The sequence below is a fragment of the Mixophyes fleayi genome, chromosome 10, assembly GCF_038048845.1.
Source record: "Mixophyes fleayi isolate aMixFle1 chromosome 10, aMixFle1.hap1, whole genome shotgun sequence".
Lineage (NCBI taxonomy): Eukaryota > Metazoa > Chordata > Amphibia > Anura > Limnodynastidae > Mixophyes > Mixophyes fleayi.
In genome coordinates this window covers 13,221,743-13,239,223 of record NC_134411.1, presented here as the reverse complement: position 1 = coordinate 13,239,223, position 17,481 = coordinate 13,221,743, and the positions used below count along the sequence as shown (strand labels likewise).

The following is a 17,481-nucleotide window of genomic DNA, read 5'->3' as shown; positions in this document are numbered from 1 at the left end:
TGTGTTCTCACTGTGTGTTGTGATTCTGTGTGAGCAGTAAAGTAATGCTATTGCATGTGTGGTTTGTGATACTTGGGACTGAGTCATACCGCAACACTCACTTTGGCCACTAGGTGGCATCATTACCCGTTGACTCCAGATCTACAGAAAAGGAAGTGCCCTTTCTACAGCAGCTGTCTGGAGAAATCTTGTAACAAGGTAAATGTCGTTATTTTTAGATGATGTATTTAAGAGTCTTTTCCTTTTCTGCAGGCATTCATTGGGTTTGGCTTCCTGTTCTGTACACTCATGGCTGGATTGACCTGGACACATATGTGTGAGAGCCAGGTATATAACTCATTGTGCTGTCATACTTGTCAATATTTATCATATATAATGCAAGGAAATGAAAATAAACAAATATTGAATTGCCGGACTAAAAATATATCGTCGACAGTAAGAAAGAAAAATAAATATACAATAAAGTGCCTATATAAACAAAAGGACCTAAAAAGAATTCCTCAATTTGTCAATAAAATCTCGCCTTCCTCTGCGATACTGGCGCGGAGCGGTAAGGATTAACGCTCCGCCGTCTTTGCCGATACACTTGTGCACGAGCTGTCTCTCCAGCACACGCTGTCAGTTAAAAAAAGATTGAACATATAAACGATAACGAAATATTTTAAAACTATTTGCACTGAAAAAAAACTTTATTAAAATAATAAAGCATTTTTAAATTTAATTTTCTTCTGTTATCACCACCCTGAGATGGTGAAAATAGAACTTTAGATTCTTGTTAAATAGATTATCGTCAGTGAAAGCCAGAAAATCTTACCAGCGGTAACCTCTTGCTGTATAGGACAAAGCTTTTTTCCCTATAATAAATATCACATCCTTGCACAGGAAGTCGTTTTGGCCCACCCTCTTATCAATACTCTGCTACCAAGACCCATGCCAGGATTACCGTAGAAAGCTAAGGCTCTCTTACAAAGCATATTTACCTTGTGGCTCCAAAGATCTCTAGAAAAAAAATATATCTATCTTTATATCTATATTTATGCAGTCATGTACACTATTCCAAAGATTTGGAAGGTTTGTTATATAAGAATATGGACGTATTACACATTTAATTCCAATGTGAGAGTATTACATATTTTATTCCGAGAGCTGCACGCCAATGTATTGATCTGTGTCACTAAGAAGTGATGAATAAGCCTCTGCGGATACTTCTCTCTGATTAATAATGCCTGTTCACATTCCTGCCTGGAAACAGAGCGCAGGGATATGGGAGGGAGAGAGTAAGTGTGGGGGTGGTAGAGAGAAACAAATAAAATGGGTTATATCACTGGGAAGTGGGTGAGGTGGTGCTGAGTAAAACCAAACATCGCTTCAGCGACTGATCTGTTCAAACCTTATTTTCTAGCTTTAACAGCAAGTACTAATCAGGGGTTTTAGTGATCTCTGGCCAATGTTTGATGTATTAAGGATAATAATTTTATGTAATTGGCTGCTATAAAAGGATATATGTAGCTTGTGTATGAGAAATCAGATGTTCCAGACGTAAATATGGCATTTTCTGCAAGTTCTGATTTGCGATTTTGCTTAGGGAGATGGATTAGTGAAACGTAATGAGGATGTGACAACTGGGGTTAATTTAGACAGTTGTATACGCAGGAATAAGCATGTGTTTTAGGGTGGTAATAGCGCAATATCCTCAGGGAACCTATAATATTTCTCTATACTTAGTACGATGGTGGGGAGATGACAGAGTAGTACACACACAGTGACTGTGGGACATAGAAGAAGAGCAGACAGACAAAAAGGTTCACTTACAATAAGTATGAGTCACGTCTGGATGGGTAATACGTTTGTGTCAAGTATGGCCAAGCCTTGATGGGTAATACAGTTGCAGGAATTATGGTCACACTTTCATGGGTCATACATTTGTGGCAAGTATGGCCACACCTTAATGGTTAATATAGTTGCAGCAAGTATGGCCAAGCCTTGATGGGTAACACGTTTGTGTCAATTATGACCAAGCCTTGATGGGTAATACGTTTGTGTCAATTATGACCACGCCTTGATGGTTAATATAGTTGCAGCAAGTATGGCCACGCCTTGATGGGTAATATAGTTGCAGCAAGTATGGCCACGCCTTGATGGGTAATATAGTTGCAGCAAGTATGGCCACGCCTTGATGGTTAATATAGTTGCAGCAAGTATGGCCACGCCTTGATGGGTAATACATTTGCACATTTGCTTGCCCATTGCATCATGCAGACCTATGATACAGGGGACTTTGTGACTGTTTTCCAACTATAAAGGGACCCTATTGGGGATGACCTAGTTGCCACCTTTGCAGGTCCCTACTAATTACCCCAGCCACCACCATCACCACACAGGATAGGAAGAACCCCGGCACTGCAGGCTGGGTCTGCCTATGGTGGATAGAAGGTTTGGAGCCCTCCTCCTATTAAAAGCAACAAACTTAATGTCCTCCAACTAAAAGTCTAGATGACATGGTTAAGGGGAGCTTGATGCTTTAGCTGTTTCTGAATCCCTGCTAGGCAACCCAGCTTCAGCATCTACAGAATGAGTAGCCATGCTGCTTATTTATTCTTTAAAACATTGATTGCACTATAATGATGGGGTGCTCAAAATCATGGTATGTGTGTAAGTGAAACTAATGCCATTAGTTGATGTTATGTATAGTTTCACAACTAATGTGGAGTTTCACAATGTACTCCTGTTCCTGCTGCATTTGCATATATTCTGCCAATGTGTTTCTATCTAGTTTCATTTCCAAAAGCTCAGTTGATTTTAGTGTCTGTTGACTTGTGATTGAATATATAGTGATATATACTGATTGAATATATAGGGTGAAATGCACAGTTACCGCCTGGCAATATGGCTTTAATTTAATAAATCTTTCCCTACAAACATTAATGTTTCCAAAGTAAAATTTCATTAAAAGTGTATTTCTTTAGAAAAATGCTCAGATCTGTTTTTTTTATTCATGTTATAATGAGGGGGGCTGTACATAAAAAACATAATATAAAACAGCACTAATAATGTCTTGGAAAATGCAGAGGATATATGTATATCTGTTTACACAAGGTGGTCACACCCCTCCTGTACCTTAGTTTTCATTTAATTTCTCTATATTCATTAAATGTTTGTGGGAGAACACAATACTTATATACTGTGTGTATATATATATATATATATATATATATATATATATATATATATACACACACACACACACAGTGTATAGTCAACCAATTTCGTAAATGGAAAAGGAGGCATTATGCAGTATTTTACTAGATGTTTCGTTACTATTGGATGTACATAACTAACAGTAATTGATAGGTTTTGTGAGATTGATCCCAGTCTATTGGGTGGCTGCCACAGAAGAGTATATTTTACTGACTAATCTCTTTCAGGTTGAGGCCTCTTTCCTAGATGTCTATGACCACCTATATGAGCAGGTCCTTAGAAGGTCTCCTGGAGAAGTGAGAGGACATCTTTTGCTTGCACATGACATAGTAAGTGTGACGTATCATAATACCATGAGGTACAGCTTTAGTTTAGACCTGTCAAACAGTGTCCCAGGTTCCCGGGCCAGTCCCGGATCATGGATATCTTTTCTTTGGAAGCTAATTTTCCTAGAATTGTGATTTCTGTTGCTTTTAGTTAATCGGTAGGAGTGGATTGGTATAGCCATATTACTATATTTTCCACCTTATATGAAGCACGAGGCAACTTTAATGGGCTAACTTTTGGGGCTCTACACATTAAAGTAATGATCTGAACATGCAGGATTCATTGGATTTTCATTCAGTTTCAGTGCTGTGGGAAGACTGGAGGACACCAGAAAATATCCACTACCCACATTCTGTGCCAGAATGCAGCTGACCAACAGGTATGGCCAAATATCTTTTCAGAGAAGGATTTTCTACATCAGGCCTGGCCAACCTGTGGCTCTCCTGATGTTGTGAAACTACACATCCCAGCATGCCTTGCCAGGGATTGTCTTGCAGTCTACCGGCATAGCATGCTGGAGCTTGTAGTTTCACAACCCCTGTAGAGCTACAGGTTAGCCAGGCCTGGTCTTCATGGTTCTGGCTTAAAGACTTTGTAGCCTGCAAGATATTTGTTTGCATATTTGTGCCTTGTACAAGGGGAACATACTGTATATGCTAAACATATTTTTATCATTCTGTATGACGTAGTTGTATTTGATACTTTAACTTGTGTGAAGCATGCTGCCAAAAATTTGTATTAGCGTGTTATTACAACAAAAGTGAGACCACACCGCATGCTGTTTTGAGAGAAAAGTTATACAGAATATGCATAGTTTGGCGGAAAAAATATGCACTTATTGCAACAGAGGTGAATACTTGGCATGTACTATGATATTCTAATTGTTGTGAGATTTTATTATTTTGTGTTGTTTAGTTATATTGTTCTATAAGGATAGATTACTTTGGGAGTTGGATATTGAATGTTGTTTTGTTTGTTTCTTACCTGACAAAAATGTAATGAATATACTTGTTTAAAAAAATCTAAATACCATTTGTTAGTATGACAACAATGTATATATTAAGGGCCTAATTCATCTTCGGATGTAAGTCCTGTTTTGTGCCGTATCTTGCATGAAATTGCTTTACACGTGCTCAGAAACTGACTTTACGCCAGTGAACACTTACGGCTTGAATGACGTAATGGTGGTGGGACGGGCATATGCATGTAGGCAATGTACAGTAAGTACATGTCAAGGTCTAATGCACGCACATTTGTCCGATTCAAGCTCTGGGTATCTCTTAGGTGCGTGTTTTTAGCCGTATCACTTGCACCAGCTACAGGGCAGATGTAAGTGCCGACTGATAGCAATGGAGATTGTGTTCAGAGAGAGGGAAGACAGAATCGGAGAAGCTGGAGATGTCACAGAGATAGGAGAACACAAGGTCCAGGGAGTGACCATCACGGTGGGTGGCGGAAGTTGTTCATTGGGAGAGGCCATGGGAGGAAGTGAGAGTGAGGAATTTAGAGGTAGTAAGAGTAGTAATAGGTAGGGATGTTAAAATCCCCAATGATAATAGTGGGAAGATCAGAAGAGAGGAAATGGGAAAGCTATGCAGCAAAGTTATCAAAAAATTGAGAGAATGGGCCAGGGGGACGATAGATAACCGCAACACGAAGGTGGAGAGGGGAGAAGAGGCGGATGGAGTGAACTTCTAAGGAGGAGAAGGAGAGGAAGGGTTCATGGGGAATAATGGTGAAGGTATAGCCAGGAGACATTAGGACACCAACACCATCTCCTTGCTGGCCCCCAGGATGGGGAGTGTGGAAGAAGGAGAGCCCCCCGTGGGACATATGGCTGCCCAACTCTTCCCTTGTCTCATGTGTTCCCCCACCATTCTCCTCTTATCATGTGTGCCCCACCCCATCCACACACACACACACCTACCAGCTACAGTGTCTGGTGAAGGATAGCTTGAACATTTACTTCTGTTGCTGTGAACGTAGTGCAGAGCTCTGACCCTTCCTTTACCGGACACTGCAACTGTGTGAGAGCTGCTGGCAGAGGTGGACTGGGAGACCAGCATGAAGCAAGATATTCCTACCGACTGGGCCTGCAGTCAGAAGTCCTGACTGTGTGGGAAAGTTTCTCAAAATTAAGACTATCACGCCAGAATCAGGACCGTATGACAGACTATGTTGCTCTCTACTACATGTTCTTGCAGTATTGACTTGCTGCTGCTGTTGCTGCTTGGCCACATGCTGGAAATTTTGGGGTCCTGTTTGGAAAAGGGACATATTCCACTCCTGGAAAGCCAAGTAAGGGGTGAACGTAATATATTAACCACACATCTGTGGCTTGGACAGACCCCACACTACATTAATACCCCCACCAAAAAATATTAATAGTCACCACTATGGAATAATAGCCTTCACCAACCCCTACATTGCATCAATAGCCCCACAACATAACCTTAATAAGACCCACTACATTAATACCCCACCACCATACTTACCTGCTAGGCTGCTCTACAGAAGTAGGTTTGTTGGAGGCAAACTACAGTGGGCCTAGTGCTATATATTTATATAGTATTTTATTCCAAATATATTCCTCTGCCTTCTAGGGGGAATTCAAGTCACGGCATCGTGCTGCTAAGTGGCATTGGGACGGTCTATAAAAGAACTAATTTTCCTCACACAATACAGAGATGCATAGTACATGAGTATATGAGCGCATCACACATGGTCTCTATGGAGCTGCGCACTGAATTGAATTCCCCACTATGTACAAGCGGGGCCTGATTCATTAAAGGTCTTAACTTGAGAAACTTCTTATTTCAGTCCCCTGGACAAAACCATGTTACAACGCAAGGGGTGCAAATTAGTATTCTGTTTTACACATAAGTTAAATACTGACTGTTTTTTCATGTAGCACACAAATATCAACTTTAAATTTCAGTGTACAAATAAGATATCAAGTACTTGTGTGCTACATGAAAAAACAGTCAGTATTTAACTTATGTGTAAAACAGAATACTAATTTGCACCCCTTGCGTTGTAACATGGTTTTGTCCAGGAGCCTGAAATAAGAAGTTTCTCTAGTTAAGTTCCTTAATGAATCAGGCCCGAGGTCCATAAATGTACTACTAGAGGTTATATATCTGTGAGTGGCATTCTAGAGCATGTGTTCATTACTATGTCTGTAGAAGAGCCTTGAACAAGTCAGGTTCACCTGGTGATATCACTCGCTTTCCTTTGCACCATACACTCAGACATAAGTGTGTAGAAGATATAATATCATAATCTGCTACATGCTGTTTTACAACATGTTTACATGTGTGCTTTTGATTGTGGTAAATTCATAAGTCACTTAGACCTGAGACATAATAGAGCTGCCAAAGGGAACATTGCTTCCTATGATAAACTCTTCTCCCCTGTCATATTTTAAGTAAAAGTGGGCAAACACACAAGCTATACATGGGTTTCATGATGTCCTTTAACCTTGTCTACTGTCTCTTCCCCTACAGGACTGTATGTCAGTTATCTCTGGTGTCCTTCACATTCACTGGCATTGGGTTAGGACTTTCCTGTTCCTGTCAATAGGACTCACGGTAGGTGCCACACTTTATTTTGCACATTTGTTGCAACATGGAGGTGTATACTGGGGCTGGCTGGCAAATTTTAGACTTGGCTTAGCAGCCTATTAGGACCATTTTAAAGGGAAAAAAAATGCCAGTGACTCAGCCTAAGGTAGCCCCCTATGGGGCTAGCCTGGGGGCAAATGCTCCCCTTTTCCCCAGCCAAGCCAGCCCCTGGGTGTATAGCTATAATTGGTAAGAAAAATGTAGAGTACATTCACATTCACCTCCTGGGGGTAAATGTATCAAGCTCAGAGTTTTCCGGCGGGTTTGAAAAACCAATCAGATTCTAGCTATTATTTATTTAGTACATTCTACAAAATGATAGCTAGAATCTGATTGGTTGCTATAGGCAACATCTCCACTTTTCAAACCCGCCGGAAAACTCTCAGCTTGATACATTTACCCCCTGGAATTTTACCAAATACAGAAAAACAAGAGTTAAAAGATGAAAAGGAAGTATACTCTAAACTTTCTTAAATGTAAAAACACCATTTATTTTGCAAAGTTGGCTACAGCTCCAAAGACCTTCCAAATACCATAGTCATTACTGAAACATTTGGAGATCCCTTGTATAGTTCCCCACCAGACATGTAAAAACAACTAACTCAGTACAGTTAGTAAAATGATCTAACTGCCAAAACCAGGAAAATGTTCGGATCTGTGGCCAACCACAGCTGTAATATTCTAGAAAAGAAGTGTGATAGATGTAAAGCAGTTACATTCTAAATGTACACGCCATGACAGGACTCATTGATATAAGCAGCAGGTTGTCATTGACTGGACCAGTTATGAGGTTTTTAGGCACTCACGGTTATGGTATTGGACTGTGGTAGGATGTTGTGGTCGGGTTGTGTTTTTGGTAATGCAGGGTCTTTACAGAGAGCTAGTAAACTTTTCCTGCAGCAAATCCATGTTATGGTCTGTTAAGTGCGTTTTATCGCTAACCAATAACGATTGTCGAACCTCGAGTTGTGTTTCCAAAGCACAAAGATTTATTCGCAAATAAGTAGAATAATATGCTCAAGCGAAGTAATAGTAAATACAGCCGTTACTTATCGCAGGCGCTCTGGATCCAGTGCAGTCATTCAATCCTGAAGTCTGGGGACAAGAAGTCTGCACTCTGGATCACAAGCTGCTGCTTATATACACAATCACATACAGTAATACAATGAAGATGGAATAGCTTGCATCTATTGGTCCAGGTCTCAGGAAGGTCCAAGGGGTCGTCATCATTGGCCACTTCATACAAAGGAATCCAAAGGAGGGGGTCATCTCAGCAGGGGGTATGCTCTGCGCTTCCCGCCAAGATTCCTTAGTCTTAAGTAGTTCATAATTCCCTATCATTCATAACTTGCGTATGCACTCTGCGATTCCCTCGCAGAGTGAACCAAACAGTAGGATATGTGACAAGGTTCATTATAATACCACTCATGATGTTATTCCTTCAACCCATTCCGTGTATTTCACTAATATGCATGTAACTCTGATATAACATATAAATACAACTATATTTCGACATAACTGACTATGTGTTGCAACTACCATTAATGTGTACTATTTTATAAGTATGCGTGTTAGTGCGAATGTGTGGTAAAAGACCGATTACTATTGCTGCCACGTGTAGTGGATGCGCACGCCCTTTCACGCCGTAGCGTGCCCTTGTACGCCGTAGCGTACCGTACGCATCTTTTCAGACAAAGTGGAGCACAGTAAAAAGGTATTGTAACCCATAGACACCAATCTACGCTACACAAACTTGCCTACGTCCCACTTTGAATCAGCCCCAGTGTCGGGACATAGATGGTCATCTTCATGATTTGCCAAAGAGAGTTAGATATGGCCTCAACACTGCAGGGATGTGAGTGGGCCAAATGTTATTGGACTTACCCAAAGGCAACAATATCACCCATGAGAAGTTTGACCATCAGCTTTAGCAATTCTTGAGACGGATGGTTGGATCTAGTGCCTATCGGAGGTAAAAGAATGAGTGCTGAACTAGGGAGAAGCTCTACGACAAGCAGATCAGTATGTAGCAGAAGTGCCAATTTGGTAGCAGCCTGCCCATAATACTGGACAAACAGAGGAACACCTCTACTGCACACCAAACCCTCCAAGCGTGTATTCATACATTCTGGTGCTTCTAACTAGTCACTGTTATGTCCTGTCCTTGGCAGCTATCAGTGACCACTGAAGTTCTAGCTCTGGAGATGGTGTTACTTTGGCTACAGAAAAATCCAGACACCTGAGGATAAAGTGTTCCATAGCTTATGCACACCAGACTCATAGTACCAACCCAAGTCTGGGAGCCTGGATTGCTGACCTTGCTTGAAGGTGAGCAAATAGAGACTGTCCCCACTCCTGGCAGTCCAATGGAGTGTGGTGAGGAAGTGAGTGACCCACTTGTTTGGGAAAGCTACTACCACAAAACATGTTACGTGTAGCGGATCTACGTGGAACTTATGTAGGATTGAAGAACTGAGAAGATCTGGGGCCACAATTACTGTGGTACGACCCCATCTTATCGACCCAGCTGCTGTATTTCAGGGTCGCACTCATTGAAGAACTGGGTAGTGACCTCCTTGCACATGCCAAAGGTGAAGGCAGTGTAGAAGAGACTTGCTAGGACAACCCAATGGGACAGCAGGAAACTGTGCAGCAGTTCTCTGAGAAGCTGTTCCACAGAGCCAGGCAAGGCTCCGGGGAGCGTATGCAGGAAGGTACAGGAGATACTAGAGTTAGGTGTTTTACAGTCATTGCACAGACCATGGGTAGCCTCTGCTTTGTTGGTCCCCAAAAATCACAAGTCAACTTGGTTTTGTGTAGACTATCACCAGCTGAATGATGTAACTGTTTCTGACACATATACCCTGCCTGATATTATAACTATCCATTTATAGAATTGTTAGGGGATGTTAGAAGTACAGTATCTGGGACTATGTGCTTGGAAGGATGGGTTAGGCCAGAACCAGAGAAGGGAGAATCGATCAGAGTTTGATCCCGGTTCAGGACCTAGAGACCTGAAACAGTATTCAGCCAGGAAGGACATGATGGGCAGAAGCACCTTGTGGCTTATCTGAACTGGAATCTTTTGAACCCGGAGGAGGGATATGCCACAATTGAAAATGAGTGCTTGGTCATTGTGTGGGTTCTGAAGAAACTTCAGCCCTTTTTGTATGGTCTTCACCTCGCTGTGGTGACTGGCCACATCCTTTAAAGTGAATAGATCACTCCTCGTTAAAAATGGCAGATTGCTTTGGTGAAGACCAACAACTTGATGATATATGTCATTTATATTACTCATAAGCAAGGAAAGGCCCACAGCAACACATATGGACTGTACTAGCAGGAGTAACCAGAGTAAGTCCCAGTAACCTAGAGACTGCAGAACCAAGAGCCAGATCATGGGGATATGGGCCACATAGGCGAGGTAGAAAATGGGATGCAATGTGTGCTTGTGCCCCCTTGTCCTGGACCCACACATGTGGGTAACTATTTATCCAATGTAGAGAAGTATCTGGTGTATATAGATATATATGTATACATTAAATACACTCATCTGGTGGTCTATTGGGCTACAGGACGGCCCATTGGTGTTAGAATGCAGGTTACTTGGCCCAAGGACTGGAAGGCCACGGTGCTAGAAGCTCTTCCAACAGCTCTTGAAAAGTAATAACGAGGCCGAGTGAGCACTGACACCTGATGCTTCCGATCTACATCCCTGGAAACGTTCCTGTGAGACGAAGTCCTGGAAGTAAGTTTGGGGGGGAGATCTAAAGATTAGATATCCAACTTCAGGCTAAGTATTGACAGTACAGGGCTGGTGCCAGTACAGGGCTAGTGTCGGTAGGGAGCTGATGCCGGTAGGGGGCTGGTGTCGATACGAGGCTGATGCCGGTAGGGGGTTGGTGTCGGTACGAGGCTTATGCCGGTAGGGAGCTGATGCCGGTAGGGGGCTGATGCCGGTAGGGGGTTGGTGACGGTACGGGGCTGAGGCCCCTGGCTTCTGGTTGCATGTGGACAGGGGGGCAAACACAGACACTTACCACTACAGTTATGGTAAAATATCCAACACATTTACTTTTTGAGATCCAGTTTGTTCCTGTGAGATGCCTGGCCCTGCACTGTGCTCCTGTGATCAACAGATTCAGCATTCTTCCAGCTACCCAGCAGTCCCTATCTACAGCAAGCGTTCAGGAAGGAGGTGCTACAGCAGCTAATATTGCCCAAGAGTGAGCAGTTTCAGTTGACAGTAAAGGAGACTGGGGCGGAGGCACTACCCTCCTACAACTTTGGATACCACGTTGGTGCGCAGTTAACAGTCACAGTCTGTGAGTGGCAGGCTCAGCAGAGGGGCACCAGTCAAAGTAATCAACTTATTGCTAAATGGCCGCAAAACCCCCAAAAGCATGTTGGTGCATTGCAGCATAGTAAGCCCATCCCACACTGTTTTCCCTATGTAATTATAATCATGTAAGAATGCAGAGCTAACAGTCAGTGCAAATACACTTTATAGCCTCATACACACTGATGTTAAATTCCATGTTTTAATGTAAATGGCTCTGACAACGGGAACCTGTTATTTACAATGTCACTATATCCACTTCCATTTTAACTTGCGCTTGGATAGCATTGCACTGTGTTGTATTTTCCCAAATGCTTCTTGCTCCAATAAGTGCACTCACGTTAAATGCACTGACGTCAAAGGAGTAAAATGCTAGTTAACAATGAAGCTTATTAGAGATTGACAAATGGGCTACTCAAGAAGCTTTCTGCAGATAAACAGTGTTTACCCTTATTTTCTAAAGAATGTAGTGTGTGGACGTAATGGTCATGATGGGATGTCCCTACATTTCCAGCTGCTACGGCACAAGTTCTGATAACAGAACGACTGCTTGTTAGCAGCCTGAAGCAGAGTGCCAGCACATCTCTATGTGGGAGAGCATGCAGCCTTCAAGCAAGGCAGTGATTGTTGGCGAGTTGCTATGTGGGTGCACCTGCATAGCAACTCCAGTGTCACTCTGCTGAAAAGCTGCTGATGACAGTCTGAAAGGAGGGTAAATGTATCTTCTTGTTAAAAAAAAATAACCCACATACATTTGAATTCTATTAAAAAAAATAGTAAAAAATGGGTGGAGATCCACTTTTAATTCTTGTATCAAAAAGTAACAAAACCATGCTTATCCAAGTTATTTGGGTAAAAGGATGATAAAAATTAAACCTATAAGTCAAGCTGTTTCACCTCTGCCAGAAATACGTAGAAATACGTGATGTCAGTGAGTTCTCTGTACAGCGCTGCGGAATTAGTGGCGCTATATAACTAGATAGTGATGATGATGATGATACGTGCAGAATTTCAGGAACCTGACAGAATTTAAGATCCTTAATACTGCACAGCCACCCCTCACATCTGGAACTGTAAAGGAAAAATAGTAGCACTGGAAAACCGGGCTCTGGATAGGGGGAGGGGCCAATTAGTAAAATATTTTCCACATTGTGGTTGCATTGCACACTTCCTGTTTAAGAAAATCCCTTGCTCAGATTAATTCTTCTTTTATTTAACAGATGAATGGAATATTTACTTAATTGTAATTGTACTGTAATCATGTGTGGGGAAAATAGTACTTTTAAGTTACATTTTATTAGTGCTGAAATTTAGCACCCAGGATATATAAAAAAAGAATTCATTAAGGATCTTAACTTGAGAAACTTCTTATGTCAGTTTCCTGGATAAAAAAACCATGTTACAATGCAAGGGGTGCAAATTAGTATTCTGTTTTGCACATAAGTTAAATACTGACTGTTTTTTCATGTAGCACACAAATACTTGATAGCTTATTTGTACACTGAAATTTGAAGTTGATATTTGTGTGCTACATGAAAAAACAGTCAGTATTTAACTTATGTGCAAAACAGAATACTAATTTGCACCCCTTGCATTGTAACATGGTTTTGTCCAGGAGACTGAAATAAGAAGTTTCTCAAGTTAAGATCCTTAATGAATCAGGCCCAGTGTTATCTTACTCTTAAAATTTTATCTTAGAAACCATTTTATAGTTTAATTCAGAAAACAATGAGACAATGAGAACAGTAGTGACTTTGGTGTTAATGGTTTGGTGGTGCTAATTATTTAACATGAATTGTGGTGTTGACTCTGGTTTCAAAATTAGGCACTTGTAATTTCCCTGTATACCTTCTTCTTAAAATATTCAAATGTATTGCAAAATAAATGTCCAGTGCACTCATATTATAAGACCTTTGCATGGTAGCTTTTGTATAGAAGGGTATAGGGTACAGCTCTGGCAGAACATGGCCCCTGATCAGCTCACATGCTGCATCAGAGCTGCAATCTGCAACTCTTTTTTTAAGATTATGTTAGTGGTCTTGGCTATAGATATGTAGATAAGTGTGCTAGGATGACATGAAAAGCAACATTATTACCACAGTTGATGATGTAACTATCTGAGGGGATCCGCACTTCAATGTCATCTGGAGCCTGATTCATTAAGGATCTTAATTTAAGAAGTTTCTTATTTAAGTCTCCTGGACAAAACCATGTTACAATGCAAGGGGTGCTAATTAGTTTTCTGTTTTGCACATAAGTTAAATGCTGACTGTTTTTTCATGTAACACACAAATATCAACTTTAAATTTCAGTGTACAAATAAGCTATCAAGTATTTGTGTGCTACATGAAAAAACAGTCCATATTTAACTTATGTGCAAAACAGAAAACTAATTTGCACCCCTTGCATTGTAACATGGTTTTGTCCAGGAGACTGAAATAAGAAACTTCTTAATTTAAGATCCTTAATGAATCAGGCCCCTTGTGTGCTTGAAACAATTCAGGAACACAGAGTGAAATGACTCATCATTCATCCTATGTACATTAGATTCCCAAATAGGAGATTGGTTTCGCAGGAAGAGGTGAGCAAAGCTTAAAATGTCCTTTGTTTAATAAAAAAAAGTGCCGAACTTAAACAGAGCTTGAGAGGAACTGTTCACAATCAACAAAATCCAGAGCAATGTCTGGCTTCAACTGCTCATTTCTTAGGCAGTGTTCTGTAAACAGCTGTTGGGGCTTGTAGTCTGTACAAGTCAACGATCTACTGCCTCTTTCTAAGCAGTTACGGATAAATAAGTCTATTGAGACTAATATACATAGTAACATACAAATTTCACACTTTTAAGAACAACTGAACAGTTCCCAGTCTGTTTAAAACATCCTTTACAAAGGAATTGCTTGGTTTGGGACCAGCACTTGAAATTCCAGTCACTTTAGCATTAAAATGAATGGCCAAGTCATTAGACAGTATTTATATGTCACTGTTCTCTCTCCACAGGTATATGGCATGGTGCTTTCCTCTTTTCTTTTTTTCTCTCTTCCAAGAGGAAACCTATGGGATCGAAGAGGAGAATATAGCCTAAACAATGCCAAAGTGTGCCCTTCAGATGCCACACCAGATACCCCTCTCATACAGCTGTTGCCATACCGAACTGCACAATGAATTCTTGTGTTATGTCCCACACACGGACAGCATTCACTGCTTTGTAATACATTTCAGACACCATATACTGCTTTGTAATTTGAGATTTAACTATTACCAAACTATGATGAGACAATAATATATCTAGACGATCATTCAAATTGGCTGGTATTTGTTAGTAGCAGGGACAAACGACTTACAAAAGTGATTCACTATTTTTTTTTTAAGGTGGAATTACATAACTGTTATCAATCCGTCAAAATTGATACACTGGTACTTGTAGCACTATGAATGCTTTGATGAGTTTTTCTTTTTTTATAAAATAGTTTTAGTTGTTTCTTACTATTTCAGAAATAGAAACTTTTCTTATTTAGCTTCTGTATAAATATTTATATATGAGTCTGCAGTTTTCTGTAGAAGATAACAGAGCTGTGGGTTTTAAATGACTTTGAATGAGAACAATGTGTTAGCTGGAAGTGTTTCTGAAAGAGCACTGATACTGTGTTAATACAAGTGATACTGTGATGAAACAAAGGGGCACTTTCCCATTTTTTTTAAATTAATTCAAGTTGCTGTAGATGAGGAAAAGTTGAAATTCTTTGTCCCAACTCTCTAATTTATACAGCAACGATTTGTATCAATTCCCATTGATTTTAAGGAAGGGCCATCTTAACAACATTTTGGGCCCCCAGGCAAAGCAGCGCACCGGGGCCCCTAGATATAGATATAGATATATAGATGTATACAGATAAAGATACAGATATAGATATAGATATATAGAGTTAAAGATAGATAGATGTACTTGCTCAGTGACCCTTGTAGGTTTTTTTTGCAGGTTTTTATGTTTTGCAGGATTATTTATTCTCATTAAGAGCCGTGCCTATGGGGCCCCCTTGCCCGTGGGGCCCTCGGGCAGCTGCCCATCGTTGCCAATGGAAAAGATGGCCCTGGATTCACCCGTACATACTTATTTCCCAAGGGTTCCCAGTGTTTGCGCTACATGTGGAAATTGATGGACTGCATTGAAATAAATGGGAAAATCAAAGTAAAACACTTACCTTTGGACACCATACTGGAGTTATCGGATGTATTCCAAATGATCCTGCATTTTTTGTGTGTTTCCATGCCTGAAGTCCACAGCAACATTAATTGGCTTTCTACTGCATCAATGCAGGTACAGAAGTCTTTAATTGAGTAGCTGATTAATTTATTAATGTTGTGTGAGGCTACTGAATGTTGAAAGCTCCCACAGTAATTATGTTAATGAAATAGTAGTAAGCTTTCAATATTGAAAATCTATTGATGTGGGGGAAAAACAATTAAGGCTGCTGCTGCGCTCCTGTGATATGGAAACACAAGACAAAAATGTAGGACCATTTGCAATACATCTGACAACCCCAGCATTTTCCATAACTATTCCATTTGGCTAGTAACGATAAACTCCATAGACAGAGGGTTTAACATTCTTTTCAGTGGATCATTTCATTGGAGGAGGGTAATGTTGTACCTGTGGAAAGACAACTGAAATAAATGGGCCCATTCATTTCAATGCTTGTACACGTTTTTACAAAAACTTTTTATATCAATAGTTTTGAACTTATCTCAAAAATCTGAAACCAGTGAAAACCTTTCCTGATTTTCAGGTTATTGGTTGTGTGATGTTAGCCAACTTTTGGAGAGAGAATTTTAAAAAAATTGTGATTTACTTTTAATATATTCAGTAATAAAAAGAAAATCAACCTGCAAATCACTAACAAATAGCATATTTTTATCATTATTTCTATTTATCAATATTCCAACAAGTTTAACTTTAGTAGAGCCCCTAAAATATATTGGTAATCTCACAGAGAATGTTATCTTGTTTCCTGCCAAATGTAATACTTTTATTTAATGTTAACTGTTAAAAAAATTTTTTTAAAAAAGCTAATTTAGCAAAAGCAGTAGTTGTTATCCATTCTTTTTTGTTTGTATAGTCACTATCTTATTTTTATTAGCAAACAAAGAAGTATATAATATAGGAATCCCATGCATAGAATTGAATTACTGGTTGCCAAGATAAAATTAAATATTATTCATATATATTACTGGAAGACTGCATTCTTTGGTCTCATTATTTTAGGAAGAAAATTGAAAGTGTGACACAACCATAAGGTGACAAGATATAAATAGATGCCACTGTTGCACCTTTTTTATTGTGGAATACAGTGGAAAATGTTGAATCTTATAAATAAACATTAATACTAATAACAGTGATAAATGGTATGCAGCATTTATTTGCAGTTTTTAAGTGTAATATGACCAAAAGCCTGTTACTCCACTTGAAAACAGTTTGCATTTTTGTGTTTCTTAACAGATGCTATAAATGTATATATTGTATACTGTCAGGCGTCCCCCCTGCACTTCTCCTAAGTGTCGGGGACGGACGCCTGTTTGTTCTTGCTGACAGAGTCCTGTTGCAACGGGACGCTCTTCTTGATTCTGGGTGGCCACGCTGCGCGAGCATGCACAATGATGTCCGCGTCCCGTTGCTAGGCGACGGAATGCACTTCTCCTGCTCGTCGCCGGTTCAGCTGCAGCTGATCGCCTAATCACCCCTGCCTATCAGGGAGAACTTCCCTCTATTTAAACCACCTTCTGGCTGTATCTGGTGCCAGAGTATTGGTTCACCAGCTCCAGCCTTCTGTTCCTGCATTGTGTTTTGGCTCTAACCTTTGGCTTTATCCCTGGACTACTCCCTCGTGTTATCTCTGCTACCGTTTTTGTCTGTTTGGTTTATACCTCTGGCTTCCCTCTCACTATTCTCTGCATTATCCGTGTGTACGTCACTCCTGTCTGGCTTCTGATCTGGACCGT

The 17,481-nt window shown here is 40.4% G+C and overlaps 1 protein-coding gene across 1 annotated transcript in view; it reads left to right on the top strand.

The window, feature by feature from the left end:
- TSPAN32 (tetraspanin 32) overlaps positions 1-16,885 on the top strand; it is a 30,560-nt gene extending 13,675 nt beyond the window's left edge. Inside the window, exons 4-8 of the mRNA XM_075187887.1 lie at positions 253-327; positions 3,426-3,527; positions 3,824-3,904; positions 7,032-7,115; positions 14,485-16,885. Coding sequence (XP_075043988.1) covers positions 253-327; positions 3,426-3,527; positions 3,824-3,904; positions 7,032-7,115; positions 14,485-14,649 — 507 coding nt within the window. The 3' untranslated portion in view covers positions 14,650-16,885. The remainder of the gene's footprint in view (positions 1-252; positions 328-3,425; positions 3,528-3,823; positions 3,905-7,031; positions 7,116-14,484) is intronic.
- Positions 16,886-17,481: the final 596 nt, after the last annotated feature.